The following is an 18,541-nucleotide window of genomic DNA, read 5'->3' as shown; positions in this document are numbered from 1 at the left end:
GCTGAGGAAGCTTAGAGGGAAGTCTTCCATTCTATTTATAGCAGGTAATAAAATCCCTTAAGTAAGTATTTGTTGACTGTAGAACTGATTGGAGAGAGCCCTTGTGGAATCCTTCACTGGAGGTTTGCCGGTGGTTGACAGACCAATTATGGTTTTAGAAAATATGCATTTTCTCAATTCAGTGCATTTATATCGTGCAAACATATTACACCTGAAATACATACATTGCTACCATTTATTGAACACTTGCTATGATGCCTCCCTCTGCACCGAAAACCTTACATGGGTCATCTTATTTAATACTATTAACAACTCAATGAGTCAATGCCACCATATTTCTTTTCTTGATGAAGAAATAAAATGTTCCAAGGTAATGAAGATGGTGCAGAGTATGGCTTCAAGTCAGTCACACCTGGGTTTGAATTCCAGCTCTGCACCTCCTATCTGCATGACCTCAAAATACTTTGTTTCTTATCAACAAAATGAAGTGTGTCCAACTGGAAGGCCAGTGTTTTTTAAAGGGTGGTCCATGGATCACCTACATCAGAGTCACCAGGATTCCTTATTAAATGTACAAAGTGGGGTGGGGTCTGCATTTTAATAAGCAGTATAGTTAATATTTATTTGGCATCTACTTATAGGGTCATAACTAGGATTACTATGGTTTCAAATTTTTTTTTGGTCATTTTATATTTATATATTACTCTTCTGAGGTATTTGGAGCTTCACAAAATCCTATGCTTAGAGGCAGTGTCATAGTTTGGTTTCCCCTGAAGAGAGCCTGAGACAAGGACTTGGGTACAGGTAGTTTATTTGGGAGGTGAGCCCAGAACACAGGAGTGAAAGAGCAGGCAGAACAATACAGAGAAAGAAAGGTAACATATATAAAGAGTGCATTACTGGACTGGTTATTGCTAGAGACAACAGGAGTTCAACCCCACTGGGGATCCTCTCAGGAACCATGTAGAATGTGTCACAGAATGGTCCCTCCATTCTCCACCCCTAGTCAAGAAGTTACTCATAGTCACAGAAGTTTCAGTTATATTTCTGGTACTTAACTCTTAAATATGAATAGGTGGCTGAAAATCTCCAGATACTTAAGGAAAGTGTCCAATATGAAAGAGACCAAAACAACAGAAAAAAGAAACTCAGAGGAACAGAGAGTGAAGAAAAAAAACTACTGCTCACCCTCCCATCCCATAGCCAATACCCTCAGAGATGTAAGAGAACATAACACAGCCATGAAACAAACAAAAGGGTTGTAATAAGAAGGGGCAACAAACACACACATAAATCTGTTAGTAACTAAAAAATAATAATAAATGAAAACTCAATAGAACAACTGGAAGATAGAGTTGAAGACAGTTCCTATGGAGAATAAAAAGACAAAAAGATGGACAATTGAAAAGAGGAGGTCAAAATATTAGAGAATCAATCCAGGTAGTTCAACACCCAATAGAAAGACATTCCAGAAAATGACAGCAGAAAAAGTGATGGGAGGCAATCATCGAAAAAAAAATATATGAAGCAATTTTCCAGGACTGAAGGACATAAACCTTCGAATTGAAAAGGCTCAATAAGTCCCAGCAAAGTAAGAAAACAAGAAAAAAGAGACACATGAAAACATATTATGATAATGACACCATGGATAAAGAGAGGATATAAACTCACAGACAGAAAATACAGGTTGTATATAGAGCAAAGGGAATCAGAAAGGCATCAGATTTATCGACAATACTGGTTGCTAGATGATAGTGAAGCAATATCTTCAAACATTCTGAGACAAAATGATTTTCAACCTAGTATTCTATACCCAGTCATATTATCAATCTAGTATTTGGTATAATAAAGACCAAAAAAAAAAAAAAAAAAAAAAAAAGAGGGTGTAAATCAAAAGGTCTATGGGTCCCAAAAACAGGGAAATCAACTCAGGAGAGCAGTGAAGGGACGTCCCAGGAAGACAAGTATACAGCAAACCCAAGAACATAATGACTAAGGACTCCAGGAGAAATGTCTTCAGTAAAAAGTAGTGGTAATACATTTCATTATGTTGAAAACTATATTGAGAGGCTGTAGATATGGAAAGAATTTGTGAAACACATATAGAAAGCCAGGCAAATGAAAATACAATATAATTATTAACTCCAGGAAAGGCAAAAATTATATAAGAAAGAAATCATACTCACAAACCACTACTTGACTCAGCAGGAATCAGAACGATGTAAATTCAGATTATTGTTTTAATCAAACATTATGAGTTAACTGTATTGAGAGCATAGGAGAAGGAGAATTTTGAGGTAGGGTGGGGATATAAGAACATTAATTCTCAATTTCCGTGCTACTCAACAGAGAATGTGTAACAGACATTAAGGGAAAGAGAGCATATTACATAATTTAGAAAAACAAACAAAACAAATACACAGGAAACAACTCTAAGAGTCAAAAGTAGTTGCCTCCAAGAAGGAAAGGAAGGTGGAGAAGAGCAGGACAGAGAACTGCTATTTTTCGTTATAATCTCTTAGTGGTATTTGATTTTTAGTACTATGGACAAATGTTACTTTTATATTGAAAAAGTAACCAAAAGAGATAAAATGTATTCTGAAGTTCAAAAGTAACTTTTGTGTGTTATCCATTGTGCCACAGAGCTGGTTTTGTTTAATAATTAAAGAGTTATATTAAAAGTTTTTGGCATGCTGCTGACCTGATGAGTAGAGCATCTGCCATAAAAAAGTGATTTCACTTTATCCTAGAGAAACAATGGTCCAGCTGAGGGATTTGTTTCTTAGTAAGAAAACAGGTCTTACCACTGAACTCTGCAGCATGCAATTTCTAGATTGAGATCATTCTGTCTTTTAAAATACACAAATCTTTTAATTTCATAGGATGGGGAGGGGAAGACAGCTCACATCACTGTTTCTTCCCCACTTCAATCAATTTAGATACATGAAGAGTCATGCTCATCTGCCGGAGACAATTAATGAAATATAGTAAATATATTCTGTGAGCTAAATAGAAAAGAAACAAAAGTGGATTTGTCAAATCATGATGTTTTTCTCTGGATCTGAAAATAGGTTGACAGACATTTTATTATGTTTATATATTTTTAAACTGAATTCATCTTTTGTAGTAAGCAAATGCCATGTGAAATTGATAGCCTGAGATTTTCAATATAAGTGTTCACAATACACATCAATGACAAGATTTTTGTGTCCTGAGTTTCTGCCACACTGAAAAGTCACATTGTAGTACTGTTTATATTGAAATTTTTATATTGATTGGATTTTTATTATTTTTTCTTTGTAATTTCAATCTTTTCCTCCATAAATATATTTAGCATCATATTAGAGCTGTCCCAACTTAGAAATGTTTTGTCTCAACACCGTGATACAGAAAGCTTTGTTGTGTTTCCCTTTACGAACTAATGTATATTATGTTTTAAAAAAATCCACAACAGGAAAAAAAAATCTAACAAAGTCTTGTTTACCTTGCCAAGACATGTCACAGCATCTCTGCATTTTACTAAGGATTTCCGTTTATTCCTTGACTTTGTGTCTTTTAAGACATAAAATGTCTCATTACCCTTTTGTTTACTTTTTTTTTCCTGCCCTTTTCTCCATGGATAAATCTCTTTGTTTTGTCCATTTTTTTTTTCTGACCCTTTCATGGAAAAATACCACTTAAATCAAATCACACTCCGGTGATTTGATCCTGAAAGGCCAAATTAATAACCATAGGACAGTTGAATGTTAATTGGCTTTAAAAGCAAAATGAAACATGAATGCATTGCCATGCCTACGTTAGTTCTTCCATCTAAACTGCTCAAATGTCCCAGTCTTAGGAAATGCAGTAAATAATGCTGATGAATCTGGCCAGCACGTGGAGCTGCTCTTGCTTGTATCTCTTGATTACAGTCACTGCAGGATGAGCAGTGTGAAATCATTCACCCATATCACCTTTCGTTATAAATCAGGTAAGTGCAGGCCTCCCTTTTGATTGGTTATAATATACAGCATAAAGGAAGCTTCAATTTCCCACTAAAGTCTGCATCAGAGGGAGAAGGGGATTAAAATCAGCAAATCAATAACCTTTTCCCTAAAATGAAACTATGATTTATAATGCTTTTACAAAGTGCCAGGATGTTCGTTTTCTAGGACGGTGGCAGTGATGCTGTGGGCAACCAATGAAAACCCAAGCCTGAAATCAGGCTGTTATTTGCTACTCAAACCACTGCTTTATTGAGGAAGCAAAACAGTCTTATCGGAACAAAACGTCATCTTTTTTGAATCCCTTCAATTTGGAAAACACAGTACCACAGACACAAAGCATCTGATTCTTTCTGTGTTAAAAACCCCCGATAAACTTTTCCTCTGAAAATTTGCTGTTCCTTTCAAATAAGACCATTGCAGGCAGACCTTGAATATGCTGTACTGAGTGTGATAAAATGAGTATGTTATTTGGAATTTTGCTTTAGAATTTGAATCATAATTTTCTTCAGAAACATGCATAATTGGTATAATAGAGAAACGTGCATAATTGGTATAATATTGCTCAGTGTGAATTTTTGATATACACACTTAATATTTTGGGAGGCAAAAGGGCAAATATTAAGTTACTGTGGCTAGGCAGTTCTAGAAACATATTATAGGTGTTTCTACATTACTAGCTCCATTAAATTTAAATATTTATTGAATAACACATTATGGTCATACAAATGCAACTGATATGCCCGTTTATACCCTGGCTTATAATGATGGACAACATTTTAAAGACATAAAACACCAATTTATTTAAAAGAATTATACATACAGAAGCCTTCCTACTAGAGCTGGTCCCTCCATGTTGTGAATTAATGCCGTTTCATTGTTGTGACATAAAAATTATTTCAATAACAAACTTCCCAAGAACAGAAGAAATAAAAACCAGCTCTGAACTGTGGCAGCAACAATCTATTAACACCCATGTCTTTGAAGACAGAAGAAAAACAGCTGAACTGAAGGCAGGTGTTTTGGGACCGTGGCAATGACTGACTGTACTGTACTCACAGGTGCTAATTAACCCTGCAGATTCCTGCATCGGACAGAGATGTTATTGAGAGAGCTCTTAATCCATTCCTCAGCCTTTACTAATCACTTGCCATAAGATTGCAGAAGGTTATGTTGGAATGAAGGGGGTAGTAAGCATTTTCTAGTGCATGTGTCAGGAACTGAGGCTTGGAGAAACCAAGGGCCTGGGGGTGTAAATAAGAAAAGATGGCCTCTGATTCTCAGTTCAAGACTCTGTACTACTTTATATCTGCTCCTCATATATTGTATGCTCAGAAAATATTTAGTAAATGAATAAAACAAACTACAACGCAATGCTTGACATTTTTTTCTTCAAATTTAGGTGCAGAGGGCTGAATTAATTATCCTCCCCACCACCACACGATCAACAGTATGGTGCAAATAATGTGCATCTTTATTTTCCCGTTTTATCAACATTCCCCAATCTCATTCCCTTCCCCTTCCACCCCCACAGCCAGTGTGTTTTAACTTGAATGAAACACTTATAAAATAAGTAATGTGTCTTTTTTTTACTTCCCTGATGGCAACACGCTTGAGTCTTACTTTTCTTACTCTTTTCCCTCAGCATTGTTTTTATAGTCCATTGTGTTACCATTATTGTTTCTAATGGATGCAAAGTATTCCACCACCTTTGGATACCCATTCCCTTAGGGATGGACAGACAGATTGCTCAAATTCTCTCCTTTCACAAATAACACTGCTGTGAACATCCTCAGATATGGCCCCTTATGAGTCAACATATGAATTTCTTTGTGTATGTACCAGGGATGGAGTATGCTAGGTCAGAGTGTACATATTTACACATTTTGACGAGCATCATCTGATTTTTCTCCAGATGACTGCCCCAGTACACACTCCCCTACATCCTTCGGAAGAATCCCAGTTCAAGCTTCCCTTCCCCTCATCCTCTCTCTCACTTTTAGTTTTTAGTTGTTAAGCCCGCAGCCTCAGCATGGTTTTGAAGAGAAGAGAGGGCTTTGTCGCCTGCCATTTGACTCAGGATATGCGCCCTGTCCATATGCATCACTCCTCCACACACATCCTCTCTCCTCTGCTGGGCACCATCTTGCCCTCTCTAAATAGGAAAAGGTAAGGGCTAACTGCACATTAGCTTTGGAACTTGGAGGCTCTGAACTGAAAAATAAGGCACTTGTATGCAGGTGAGTGTGAAGATGGGAGAGCGTGTTAAAGGAGTGACGGTCAGCGGGCATGGCTCCAAAAACTGACCCTCCTGGGGGACTTGCATTCCAAGTCCAAATGGTCATAAGAGATCTAGCGCCTGCCTGGTCTGACTGCCCAGCAGGAGCAGTTGGTCTTTGTCCATTTCACTACCTTTCTACCCATTTCTAATTGTCTAGCTGGAGGGAAGGAAGGAAGTTTCCATTTTCAGCCATAGTTTATACAAATGTTGATTCTAGAAATTTCCCTGCTCTCCTGGTTAGACTATTTGGAAGAGCGATCCTGGAAGAGGAGATGGAGAGGCAGTGACTCTGAATTTGGAGAGACTTTGATGAAAAGCTGGGCATGAGCCAGAAGGGGTACAAGTGGCTTCTGGGGTGTCAGCCCAGTAGAATGGGAAACAACATAGTGAAGACACTAAGTGTGGTATCTGGAGGTATGCTGCATGGTTCTGAATTCCAGCTCCTCTACTTTACTAGCTGGGTGACCTTGGGCAAAACACGTAACTTCTATGTCTCCACTTCCTCACCTGTAAAATGTAGATACAGTACCTCTTCCTGAGATAGCTGTAAAAATTAAGAATTAACATATGTTCACTTCTCAGAACAGAGTGTGGTACATAATAAATGCTCATTAAGTGTTAGTGAAAGGATTGACACCAAATCTTTTTTTCCAGGTGAGTGGGGGGTGCTGTCTCCCCCTCTGCTCCCACCTGGGAGAGTGATCTCAGCATTAAACAGAAAAGCACAGATGTCTGGAGAACAAACTTGCCTTCACTTTCTAGCTGCTCAGTTCTGGAGTTTTCTATCCTCTCCACTCTCCGGCCAAGTCCTCCCACAGTGCAGCCCGATAGCCCACCTCAGCATGACAGCCATCTTTCTGGTTTTCTGAAGCTTTTCCCCTGTGAGGTTTTTCAGCTGGGAGCCACAGACTCACAGGTCTCCGTAGCCCAGTTTCTGCCCTGTCACTCCTCAATCCGGTGATTCTGTGCTCTTTAAACCTTTACCATGTTGACAGGCTTTTCTTTGAGAAATGCCCAAGTGGATCTGATTTGGCTGGAACTGATTCTTAATAGCAGGGAAAGTCTCCCTGACCAAGCAGTGCCTAATGAATGCCTGACACTTTATAAATATAACTGTCTGGGTCTTTCCAGAAGCCGGCAAAGGCCACTGATATAATGCTTTAGAACTGGAATGTGAGTTACAGGCCAGGGGGAAAAAAAAAAAAAAGAGGCGAGAGAGAGAGAGAGAGAGAAATACCCCAGAAGCTTGAAAACCATTTTCAGTGACAATAACGTAGCCGTAGCTTAGCAATAGCAAAACCTCGGGCAATGGGAAAGTTACAATTCTGCTGTTCTAAGTAATAGCTCCTATGGAGGTTTGAGTCAAGTGAAACGTGATGGAACAAACACGTTCCTCCCTTCCAAGACCCACCAGCCACAGCCACCACCAGGATGGGAACCAGTGTTCCTAAAAATGTTGATTCACAAAGGAAAACATAAGCTCACAGCACAAGCTCATTTAATAGGACTAATTAGAACTGGAAGCAATTTTCTGGGATCAGGTGTATGGAGGGACCTAATATCCCTGACCTGGTCATTTATTACATGGCTCTGTGACTCAATCCAACAAAACACTCATTGTGGGATAGTCTGGGTCAGGCATCGTGTTGGGTACCATGGAGGTTATGAAAATGACTAAGACTTGCTTACTTATTTTTCACTGAAGAAAATTCTAAAAATTCTGGCCCCCAAATTAGGCAGAGGTATGCACTGGGCACAAGAGGGATGTGAGACGATGCCCCAGCAAAACCCTTGGCTAATGGTTCCTCACACTCAGTCCCACGGGTACCACCTCTGGGTTTGGAAAGGGGAAAATGGCCCCTTGTACGTCTTTCCTGCCTTTTGCTTGCTCGCGGTACTCTACCCTCTTCCACTGTAAGACAGAAACTTCACTACTGGCCCCGGGCATCGTCAAGCCCAAAGCACACATGGCAGAGGGAAGATGGTCATGAGAAGAGTGGCCCCTGTTCCTTGCCCACTCTGGGCAGCCCCTGTGCCTGGACAGGCCCTGTGCAGAACAGGTTGTCACGCAATTTGACTTTCACCTGTGTCACGTGATGATGCTTCTGAAAGTCTTCATAAACCACTAAGGGTAATTCTCATGTGAGATGACGACAGCTGCCAATCAGACATTTTGCATCCCACCATCCTCTCAGAAAGTCTCTGGTCCTTTTTGCCCCTTCAGCAGGTCACTGCCCAGGCCCTGCCTTTTTTTGGTCATTAGTTCACTTCCAATCTCTAACCAAAACTCAGTTCTTGCTCTCTCTGGTTGCCAGGACTCTTTCCCCAGGACCCCAGCTCAACTCCCTTTGGTTTAAGGGCACAGGTGCCTCACACATGCCTGATGACCAAGCGTCCCACCTGCCTTTCTCTTAATGTGAAATCTTCCTCATACTAGGGCTGCCAGAAAGGTGCCATCTTGCCATCAGCACAAGCTGATTACCTTTCTTCTTCCCTCCAGGTCAGCTTAGCTTTCTATGTCTTAAACCTGGCAGCCTCCAGGCCAAGTTTGGCGTCTAGCCTACAAGTGGATTCTGTTTGGTCCGTATAGTGTTTGGGAAACTTTTTTTAAAATTTTGGATTTTGATATAGAGCCACTTAGTAAAACAGGTTAGCAGTTTCTCATCAATTTAAACATATACTGTTAGCAAACAATCCAGTAATCTCCCTCCTAGGAATGAAGTGGAAACCCAAGAGAAATGAAAACTTTGTTCACCCAACAAGTTGTACTCAAATGTATGTAGCGGTGTTACTCATAACAACCCAAACTGCAAACAACCAAAAAGGTCCATCAGCTGGTGAATGGATCAACAAACTGTTCCGTTCCTACCGTGAAAAACTACTCAGCAACAAAGGGGAACGAACCACGGACACACCCAACCACACGGATGATTCTCGCTGGCATGGTGCAAAGTCAGAGTCCAGACACAAAAATGGCATCTTATATGATTACATATATATGAAACTTGGGGAAATACAAAGTCTAACATTGCCAGGGATGGTATGAAGGAACTGACAGCAAAGGGGCACCAGGGAACTTTCTGGTGATGGAATTGTTCTGTATGTTGGTTGCAGTGGTCGTCACACAATTGTATACTTTTATCAAATCTCACCACTTACAATTGATAGATTTAATTATATGTTGTACTCATTTCCTAGTGCTCTGTAACAAATGACTGCACACTTAGTGGCTTGAAAGCCACACACATTTATATCTTGCAATTCTGGCGGTCAGAAGTCCCAAATGGCTCTCACTGTACGATGAACAAGGTGCCAGCAGAGTTGAGCTTCTTATGGAGACTCGTTCCTCTGACGCTGATCATCTCACCCTCTAGGAGAGGTTTACGCATTTTATGCATTTCAGCGCATTCTCTCTCTTTTCCTGTAGCTCCGAGCTCACTTTGGGCTATGCTGCCAGGGTCTGGGTATCTGGTGTGGGATATGAACCTGGTAGCAATAAGAGCTTCAATTTTTGAGCACTAATTAGGCACTGGGTGTTCTAACATGATCTTATGCTCTTAACCCCCACCACAGTGCTGACTAGGAAATGGGGCTGGGGGAGACGGAAAAACTTGGCAAAGCTCACACACCCAGACACAGTGGGGCTGACCCTCAACACCAGTTCTCCCTGCCCTGCCTTCCCCTTGGCCACAGTGCCTTCCCTCTTGTGAACAAAACACACAGCGCCTTCCCTGCCTCCTTCTTCAGCCAGACAGCTACTCGACTCTCCCTCCTCTCTTCACTCCAGTTTCACCATTAGGGAGAAGAAATACATTAGCTTCACACATCTTGACACTTAAGGAAGCAAAGACATCTTGGTAATCAGACAACCTTGGGAATATGTGTATTTTGAAGCCCAGACATCTCATGGGGGCTGGAGGTGAAGGGTAGGGTGGATTCAGGCTCTGTGGGGACCCCAGCCTGGCCCTATGACACTTGCAGTGAAGTCAGATGCAGGCCATGGGGCTGTTGCAGCGCTGAGTGCAGCCCCGGGTGCTGTGGGCTTTAAAAGCTGAGGCGTTTCCTGCTGAAACGACAACCTTCCCACTTAGCTAACTGAATGTCTGTGCTGTACACTGTCGTGCACCTCAGCAGGGGACAACACACCTCATCTGATTTGCACGCAAATTTAAAAGAGAAAATGACCACAGAGGGTTTAATGGAGCGGACAGCACTGCATTCAGCAGCAAAGCCAAAGCCTGGGCCTGAATGAGAGCTTTCAGCCAAGGAGGGAAAGTCCCTGTGATTCAGCTCCCAGTTCCATTTTTCCCTTAAGGCACTGGGGCTTCCAGTAAATGCTGAAGTGTCCTGATTACTAGGGGTCATGGGGGAGGGGAGCAAGGCTGAAGGACAACATTTCCACACACGCTGTCTGTTCTCGCACATAGTGTGTGCTCTTTTGGGAACCAGGATCCAATCCCCATGTGGTCAGAGGTCGTGGGCTTCACGGTGGGTGTGGGCCAAGGAGAGCCACACTTCCTAAACACCTGGCCTCAGCTGTTGCAGGCACCTGATTTCTGTGGCAAGGGCGTTGCCTGCTGAATCGGCTGTTCCCCCCCTAGATCCCTTCCCTTGCTCTACGAGGACTGCTCCTTGCCACAACGGGAGAAACAGCTCAGAAGCTCCTGAATGGAAGGAGCTGGTCCCAAGGGAGATGGTGGGCAGGAAAGGTGCCTGGCATACTCTGCCTCCTACGGTCTTGTCAGAGTGGCCAAGGTAATTCCCTGTTTCCCTGAAAATAAGACCTAGTCAGATAATCAGCTCTAATGAGTCTTTTGGAGCAAAAATTAATATAAGACCCGGTCTTATACATTATATTACATTATATTATATATTATATTATATATTATATTATATTATAATTATATTATATAAGACCTGGTATTATATTATATTGTATTATACTATATTACAGTAAAATAAGACTGGGTCTTATATTAATTTTTGCTCCAAAAGATACATTAGAGCTGATTGTCTGGCTAGGTCTCATTTCCAGGGAAATGCGGTTTTATGTTGGAAACCTTCAGATGTTGGCGACCATTTGTTTCCAGGGAAGTTTTCAGCACCAAGAGCAGTGATGTGAAGAGAAAGCACCACCATCAGCTGATGCTGGTAGAGAAACAGCCCCTGCAGGCAAGATGGGTCCCACTGTCCACCAGGAGCTCCTGGCACAGCCCTTGCAGCAATCCAAACACCCTTTCTGGTATTGTCTAACTTCACAAGAATCCTTCCAGATTTCCTTCCAGCATCCTCAGCGATCAGTTCAAGGTCTACTTTGAAGCTGGGGTGCCCATACAGCCTGAATCCACCCTACCCTTCACCTCTAGCCCCAATGAGAATGCCTGGGCTTACAAATCCACATACTCCCGAGGTTGTCTGATTACCAAGATGTCTTTGCTTCTTTTAGTTACAAGATGTGTGAAGTTAATCAGAAGCTTGTCTGAAGCCAGGATTCAAGTCTCACAGTATCAGCCTCAGGGTTCTGTGCGCTGACTACTCTCCCACAAACGCAGAAAGGCGACACCCAGAAACACGGAAAAGCCCTTTTCTTCTCTCAGGACTATGTGCATCATTTATCATTTGAAATACTTGCCATGTGGATGCTAATTCTCATTCCTGCCCTCCAGAGCAAATCCTATTACCAATGTGAGAAGGGACAGGATCTGGCTCTGAGTTCTTTTATTATGCCCCAAATTCCTTCCCTGCGGGGTGAAAACTCAATACACTGTACAGGTGACAGCACTCAGAGGTCCCCGGAGAGAGAGGATGGAGAGGCAGGATCTGCCTGCTCTTGTTTCTATGGGCTGCGGCATCATTTACACACCACAGAATTTCAGAGGGAAATAGAAAACTTTTTATTTTTTCAGAGGCTGCAGGGTAAGTGGATAGACTTTCACCCCTTGTCTATTATAAGTAAGGTAAAAACATGTGTCATGGAAAAGAAGAGATATTTGGATGTTGAAGCTACTTTCAAAGTGTGATTCTAAATCTGATGAGCACTAAAGCCCTTTAAGCCTGGACGAAACCAACCAATACCAAAACTCAAACACCACCTGAATAAGTTGACCATGCAGGTCAGGCTGCTCATCTCTTTGCTTCAGTTCACAGCCCTCCCTGTAAGTACATGATGAAATCCCAGGGGCTTCTGAGATCATCCACTGGGAGATGGAGGGAGCTGAAGAATCTCAAATCTGGCTACATGGGAGAACCATGTGGGGGTGATAAAAACCATCCATGCTCAAGCCCTAGCCCCGAGAATCTGATTTGCTTGATCTGGGGTAGGACCCTAGCCGGGGTATTTTCAGGGTAAAGAGGAAGTGGTAAACATTTATTAAAAAGTATTTATGAAAAAATAGAAACAAACTCATAGATACAGAGAACAAACTGATGATTGCCAGATGGAAGGAGGTTTTGGGGGCTGGGTGGAAAAGGTAAAGAGATTAAGAACTACAAATTGGTAGTTACAAAACAGTCAGAGGGATATAAAGTACAGAATAGGGAATATAGTCAATAATACTGTAATAATTATGTATGGTGTCAGGTGGGTACTACACTTATCAGGGGATCACTTCACAAGTTATGTAAATGCCTAATCACTATGCTGTACACCTGAAACTTATATAATATTGAATGTCAACTGTAACTGAAAAATTAAAAATAAAGGCATATTCAGAAAAAAAAAACTTATCTCCACCACTAAGTGTGTTTATGAAAAAGTGTAATAGCCTTAGCAGAAGATTTTAAAACTTAAATTCTTCTATTCTGAAAAAATTAGAACTCTTCAAGTTGCAGGAGTATAACAATGAAATCAGCACGGGCATTTAAAAAAATCTCCCCTGTTGATTCTAATATACATATAGGAATGCAATAATTTGCTGTTTTTGCCACACTTCTGGCCACAGAAAGCCTTCAATAAAGCATGGGCAAAAGGTTTTAATATTCTGTTACTGATTTCTTAATCAGACCATTATTTCTTAAGGTTCCTGTAACACAGAAATTAAGGGCAGCCTCAGGTACATTTAATTTTGTTGTATTGTGATTGTTTTTGTAACTCTTCATGCATTGTTTATGATTCACAACCTCCCCTCTTTCCAATTTTACATAGATTAGGCAGCTCTTTTTTCCAGTTTTATATGGATTCGGCAGAATATTTTACATGCGCTTGAGAAAAATAAAGGTAGAGATCATGTTAATTTTTTGTGGGACAGCCACTGACGGATGGTTGGCAGGGCCAGAGACAAAATGTGGAGCCCTCCACTGTTCAAGGGCAGGGATTTATATGAAAGGCAGGAGCCTGAGGAATAAATGCTTAGTGAGGAAAAACAACAACACAAAAGTAACCATGCTCAGGCCTGGTGGAAACACGCAGGCTGCAAAGCCAATCTGAGTTAAGAGTTTAGGAAGGCCAGCAGGAGAAATTCTGAGATATGATGGGAAGTGGGGACCAAGAAAGTCACGGCAATAAACCCGGGAGCCAAGGCACTCCAGAGAATAAGTGAGGCCAGAGCCAAGGAGCGGTGCTGCCATCAGAGGCTGAGACACAGAACAAGGCTGGCCTCAGCCGGAAGCCAGCTGCCAGCTGTACCCTGTGTGTCCACCTGAACAAGGCACCTTATTTTAATTTGCACAAAGGCTACATATGGAGTAGCGGTGCTTCTGGGAGCAATGCTGTGTCAAGCTGTACTCTGCCTGGGCTCTGCCTCTCCTTTGTGTCTCCCTATATGTAGTTCCTAAGAAGCAATTCCTTACATGGCGGTGAAATGACTTTTCCATTCAGATCAGCCAACTGAGTTGGGTGAGAGTTAGACGCTGCCCTATAGAGAAAGGTTCTGAGGGTGGCTGAGATCCTCAGGTCCCAGGTAAAGGAGGAGAAACAAGTTTAATTCCTCAGATGGTGGCAGAAGATAAGCCTCGTGGTAGATACAGGTAACTGCCTACATGAGGCCGTCTGTGGCCCAGAAGTGAACAGAGTCTAAAAAGGGTAGGCCCATCACTTAAGCTTGGTACCCTACACTTAACTTAAATGCTTGGCAAAGAAAAGTTCTCTTTAAGTTGGGTAACCAATTCTTTATGCATTGTTTTTGCTGTTGCTAAAGACAATTTTGGTTTGCAAGCAACATTTTAGGTTTATTATAAGAAAGAGTGTGACAACATGAATTTTGTAACTCAGTATGATAAAACAAATCGCAACACTTCTGAATCGTAAAGCCTGTCTTGTCTTTGATTTTAGCAATGAGTTAAATTCACCTAAGGTTGTTCCCTAACAGAACTGTGCTTTATAATGAAAAATTGCTCTGTTCTATTAAAAAAAAAAAAAGGCAGAAAAATAGAAAAGAAGCAGGATGAAATTTTGAAATCTAATTTTTAGATTGATTAGATTTTAGACAGAACAAAGTGTGAGTTTTTGAGTCACATGTGATTTTAATTTTTTAGTATTCATATTTTGCAAACTTTAGCCTGTTTACACACACACACACACACACACACACACACACACACACACACACGCCCAGAACACCTCCCCTCCCCTTTTCTTATATGTTAAATTCAATTCCTGGATTCTGTTAACCTCTCCCTGAATTTCACTGTTTGTGGTGAAGCAACTGGGAGCTTGTAGGTGCTGAGTAGGAGAGAACTGCTCAGGAACAAGAAACCTTCAAGTATTCTGAGGGAGTGGGACCAGTGAGTGCTTCGGAGAAATTGGGGAGGAGACCTCTGTGGAGCACAGTTACCTGTTAAGTGCCGCTAACTGGTGGTCTACACCAAGACGGGAGTCTTCCCGCTGCCACCCCCAGCTCTGAGCTGCCAGGGGAGGTGGGGCTGACACGGGGGCTGAGCTTTGGACTGGGCCAGAATAAAGGCACTTGTGTGTGCCTGGTGTGTTTGGCAGGCCCAGAAACAACTGTGAGTCATGTTGCCTTCCATTCTGATGACGATCCGTGGAACCCCTCACGTCCACTTGAGCAGGGACCCCAGAGTTGACAGCACATAGGAAACAAATGAAAGTGATGGCTCTAAAGACAGCAAACAGCAATAGTATTCCTACACAACCACGGGCACAGTCTTCATAATGATGACAGTGTTGTTCTCAAACCAGCATTTGTAAGAGAGGAAAGGGATGGGAATGGAGGCTGACGTAAAACAAGGCGACAGCCCGGCGGTGCCAGGCAGGCTCTTACCGTAGTGCGGGATGATGGCCCAGGCCATGGCAGAGGCGTAGATGCCGCCAATCATCCAGAACATGCAGAGCCAGCTCAGATGCTCACCCCGCTTCTCTCGGGCCAGCACTTCAGCAAAGTAGGAGAACACAATAGGAATGGCTCCTCCAATCCTGCCAAGAGGGACCGAGAACACAGTCAGGGCCTGTACAGCCGTGTGAGATGCAAAGGGCAGAACCAAAGCAAGTTCTAACAACCCATGCTCTCTCTCTATCCCAGCATACCAAGGAATGTGTATTTTCTATCATTTTATAACTTTAATATTATAATCCCTATGTTTAATGTAGGTTTATTATCCCTTCAAAACCTCGAACCTGCAAGTAAGCTATGTTACCAAAACTACCCATGTGGTTTATAAAGTTTACTTAGCTTACGATTCTGTTGGGCTTTCTGCTCAGTGTCAGATGTTCTACACGTGATTTGTAAAAAACTACAATATTTGATTCAATTTAGTGAAAGTTTTAATTAATGCATTAAAAAAAAAAGAGATACAATGATATGTCCCACCCATAACGTGGTGACTTGAGAAACAGTTTCTAACTGTTCTAGGAGGCTGTCTGCAACTCCACTTCCTCACGGCTGCCCTACAGCAGCTGGTCCTACAACCCAATCAGACTGATGAGCTGACAAACACAGGACCAATGGGGTTGCATCCTAGATTCATTGCTGAATGAGTACACGTGAAAGAGACCCAGGTAGAATTAAACAAGGAGCTGCTGGCTTAGATACCAAAACACTGGGGTACAATGCTTCCTTCCCAGTCAGTGTAATTATAAGAGATGCTAACTGAGCTCTGGAGAGATGGATGATCAGTGACTTCTACTCAGGTTAAGGATTCTCCAATGAGGATCTATGGAATAAAATTTGTGTTCATTCTAGGGAGATGAGCCATAGATCTCACGGTCTCTGAATGACTGGGTTGGCACAGAAAATGAGATCACTATATTGACTAGAAGGCATATGTTTTTTATGAGTATTCAAGATAGAAGAACACTTACTGGTAACCAACCAATCATCAAATCAAGAACGGGAATCTCCTATGCCCAGTTTCAGTGCTAAAGGACGGGTAGTTTGGATAGCTTTAGTCCTCCAATCGCCAAGGTCACAGTTTAAAGAAAAATATTCTTTGATAGGGACAGTTGTTATTTTCTCAATATTATATAAGCTATGAATAGAATAATTGGTAGAAAATGACTATTTTAAAAATATTGAGATATAAACATGTAATTTGGGTAAAAGTTGTGTTTCTAAGAAAACATAGTTTCAATCTAACTCCTCTAGCCCTTGTTTGCCAGCAGATTGGTGCCCTAAGCCCCCTAAACCTACAGAAGTCTGCACATCCACAGCAGCAGAACTGGTGCCCCTGGGGGAAAAGGTATAGTCATAGATCAGAATTCTAATGCTGCCTGGAAAAAAACCTTAATCTAGCTATTGAGAGAGCTGGAAGAATGCATTCATTCCCACAGCACCTAAACGGTGCAATGAATACAGATGATGATGATCGATATGCTGATAAAAATACGCAGACTTTTCTGGCTACTACCTGGACACAGCTACTCACCCATTCCTCTACTCATTCTCTCACCCACCTGCCATTTACCCATCCATCCATCAGCCCCCCCCCCCCCCGGGCCACCCCTTAACGCAGCCAAACTCTGGGCCAGGCACACCACCAAGTTGCTGGAAGTATACACATGAAGAACTCAAGTTCCTGCCCTCAAGGAGCTCGTGTAGTCTATTCTAAAGGGTGCATATGGTGCATTTTCCACAGTTACACATTGTGAGTCCAGAAAAATATTTTGCTTTATTACTTCTATCTTGATATAGAAGTAACAATAGCACCTTTGTCAAAGGGTACACTAGGAAATAAAGTGTGTCCAAAAGGTTAACTTTTTCTATGTTGGAAATCCTCATAAAAGACATTGTCTAAGGCTGCTTTCCAATAGAAACATCATGTGAACCACATACATTTTTATATTTTCTAGAAAAGATATTAAAACACAGAAAAAAAATCAGGTGAAGTTAATTGCATGTATAGTCATTTAACCCAATATAACCAAATATTATCAGTTTGACACGTGATCAATATAAAAATAATTTATGAGGTATTTTGCATTCTTTTATACATGCTAAGTCTTTGAAATCTAGTGTTATGTATTCCATACTTACAGAACATCTCAAATTGCCCACATTTCAAATGCTTAGGAGCTACAGGCAGCGTGTCAGACAACACCGGCCTAAGAAAACACTGACTCTCTGTTTATAGTAATTAGGGTTTGCGATTTTTTTGGGATTAAAGCTAATTTAGTCTGTTGCCTTACCTTCTATATTGGGAAAGTTCTTTCCATTCTGATTCTTTGGGTCAGAAATCTTCCTGAAGGGTCTGTTTAAAACATTTATTTAGTGCCTATCTTGTGTCGGATGTTATGTCATATGAAATTAGAGACATTTATTGTTGAATCTGAGACAGCACAGCCTGGTGGTTATGAGCATGGGCCTGGAGCCAGACTGCTTGGGTATAACTACGCCACTTACTGTGTGACCTTGGACAGTTACTTAACCTCTCTGTGCTTCAATTTTCTTAGCTATATAGTGGGCAGAATAAACAGTATCTTCCTCATAGGATCACCATAAGGTTTAAATGAGTCAATATTTGTAAAATGCTTAACACAGCATCTCTCACGGGGAAAGCACTATACAGGTGTTTGATAAAACACACTTCAAAAGTTTTGAAAAATTTTAAATCAGTCTGCATTTTTCCAGTATGATAAGAAAGTAAAATATATCTTAAGAGAAATACTACTTTGAAGGGAAACCATATAAGTAGTTAGACTAAAACTCAGAAGACCTGGGGGTCAACTGAACATTTAGAAATCAATCTATCTGTGGCTCAATTTCCTAATGTAAAAAAGGCATGATATTTTTGCATAGCTAATTATTTTTAAAATGTGCAGAAATAAATGAGAAGCTACATATAAAACACTATGAAGAATTCCAGTTAACGGTGATCATTTCTACAA

General features: G+C 41.3%; 1 protein-coding gene across 1 annotated transcript in view; it reads right to left on the bottom strand.

Moving 5' to 3' along the window:
• The window catches only part of SV2C (synaptic vesicle glycoprotein 2C), a 183,195-nt gene that overhangs the window by 71,711 nt on the left and 92,943 nt on the right, over window positions 1-18,541 (bottom strand). Inside the window, exon 4 of the mRNA XM_019728142.3 lies at window positions 15,483-15,634. Coding sequence (XP_019583701.3) covers window positions 15,483-15,634 — 152 coding nt within the window. The remainder of the gene's footprint in view (window positions 1-15,482; window positions 15,635-18,541) is intronic.

This window comes from Rhinolophus sinicus, chromosome 3 (assembly GCF_057876585.1).
Source record: "Rhinolophus sinicus isolate RSI-liver-muscle chromosome 3, RSI-T2T, whole genome shotgun sequence".
Taxonomy (NCBI): Eukaryota; Metazoa; Chordata; class Mammalia; order Chiroptera; family Rhinolophidae; genus Rhinolophus; species Rhinolophus sinicus.
The sequence above is the reverse complement of the archived record's forward strand: the minus strand, read 5'-3'. Positions and strand labels throughout refer to the sequence as shown.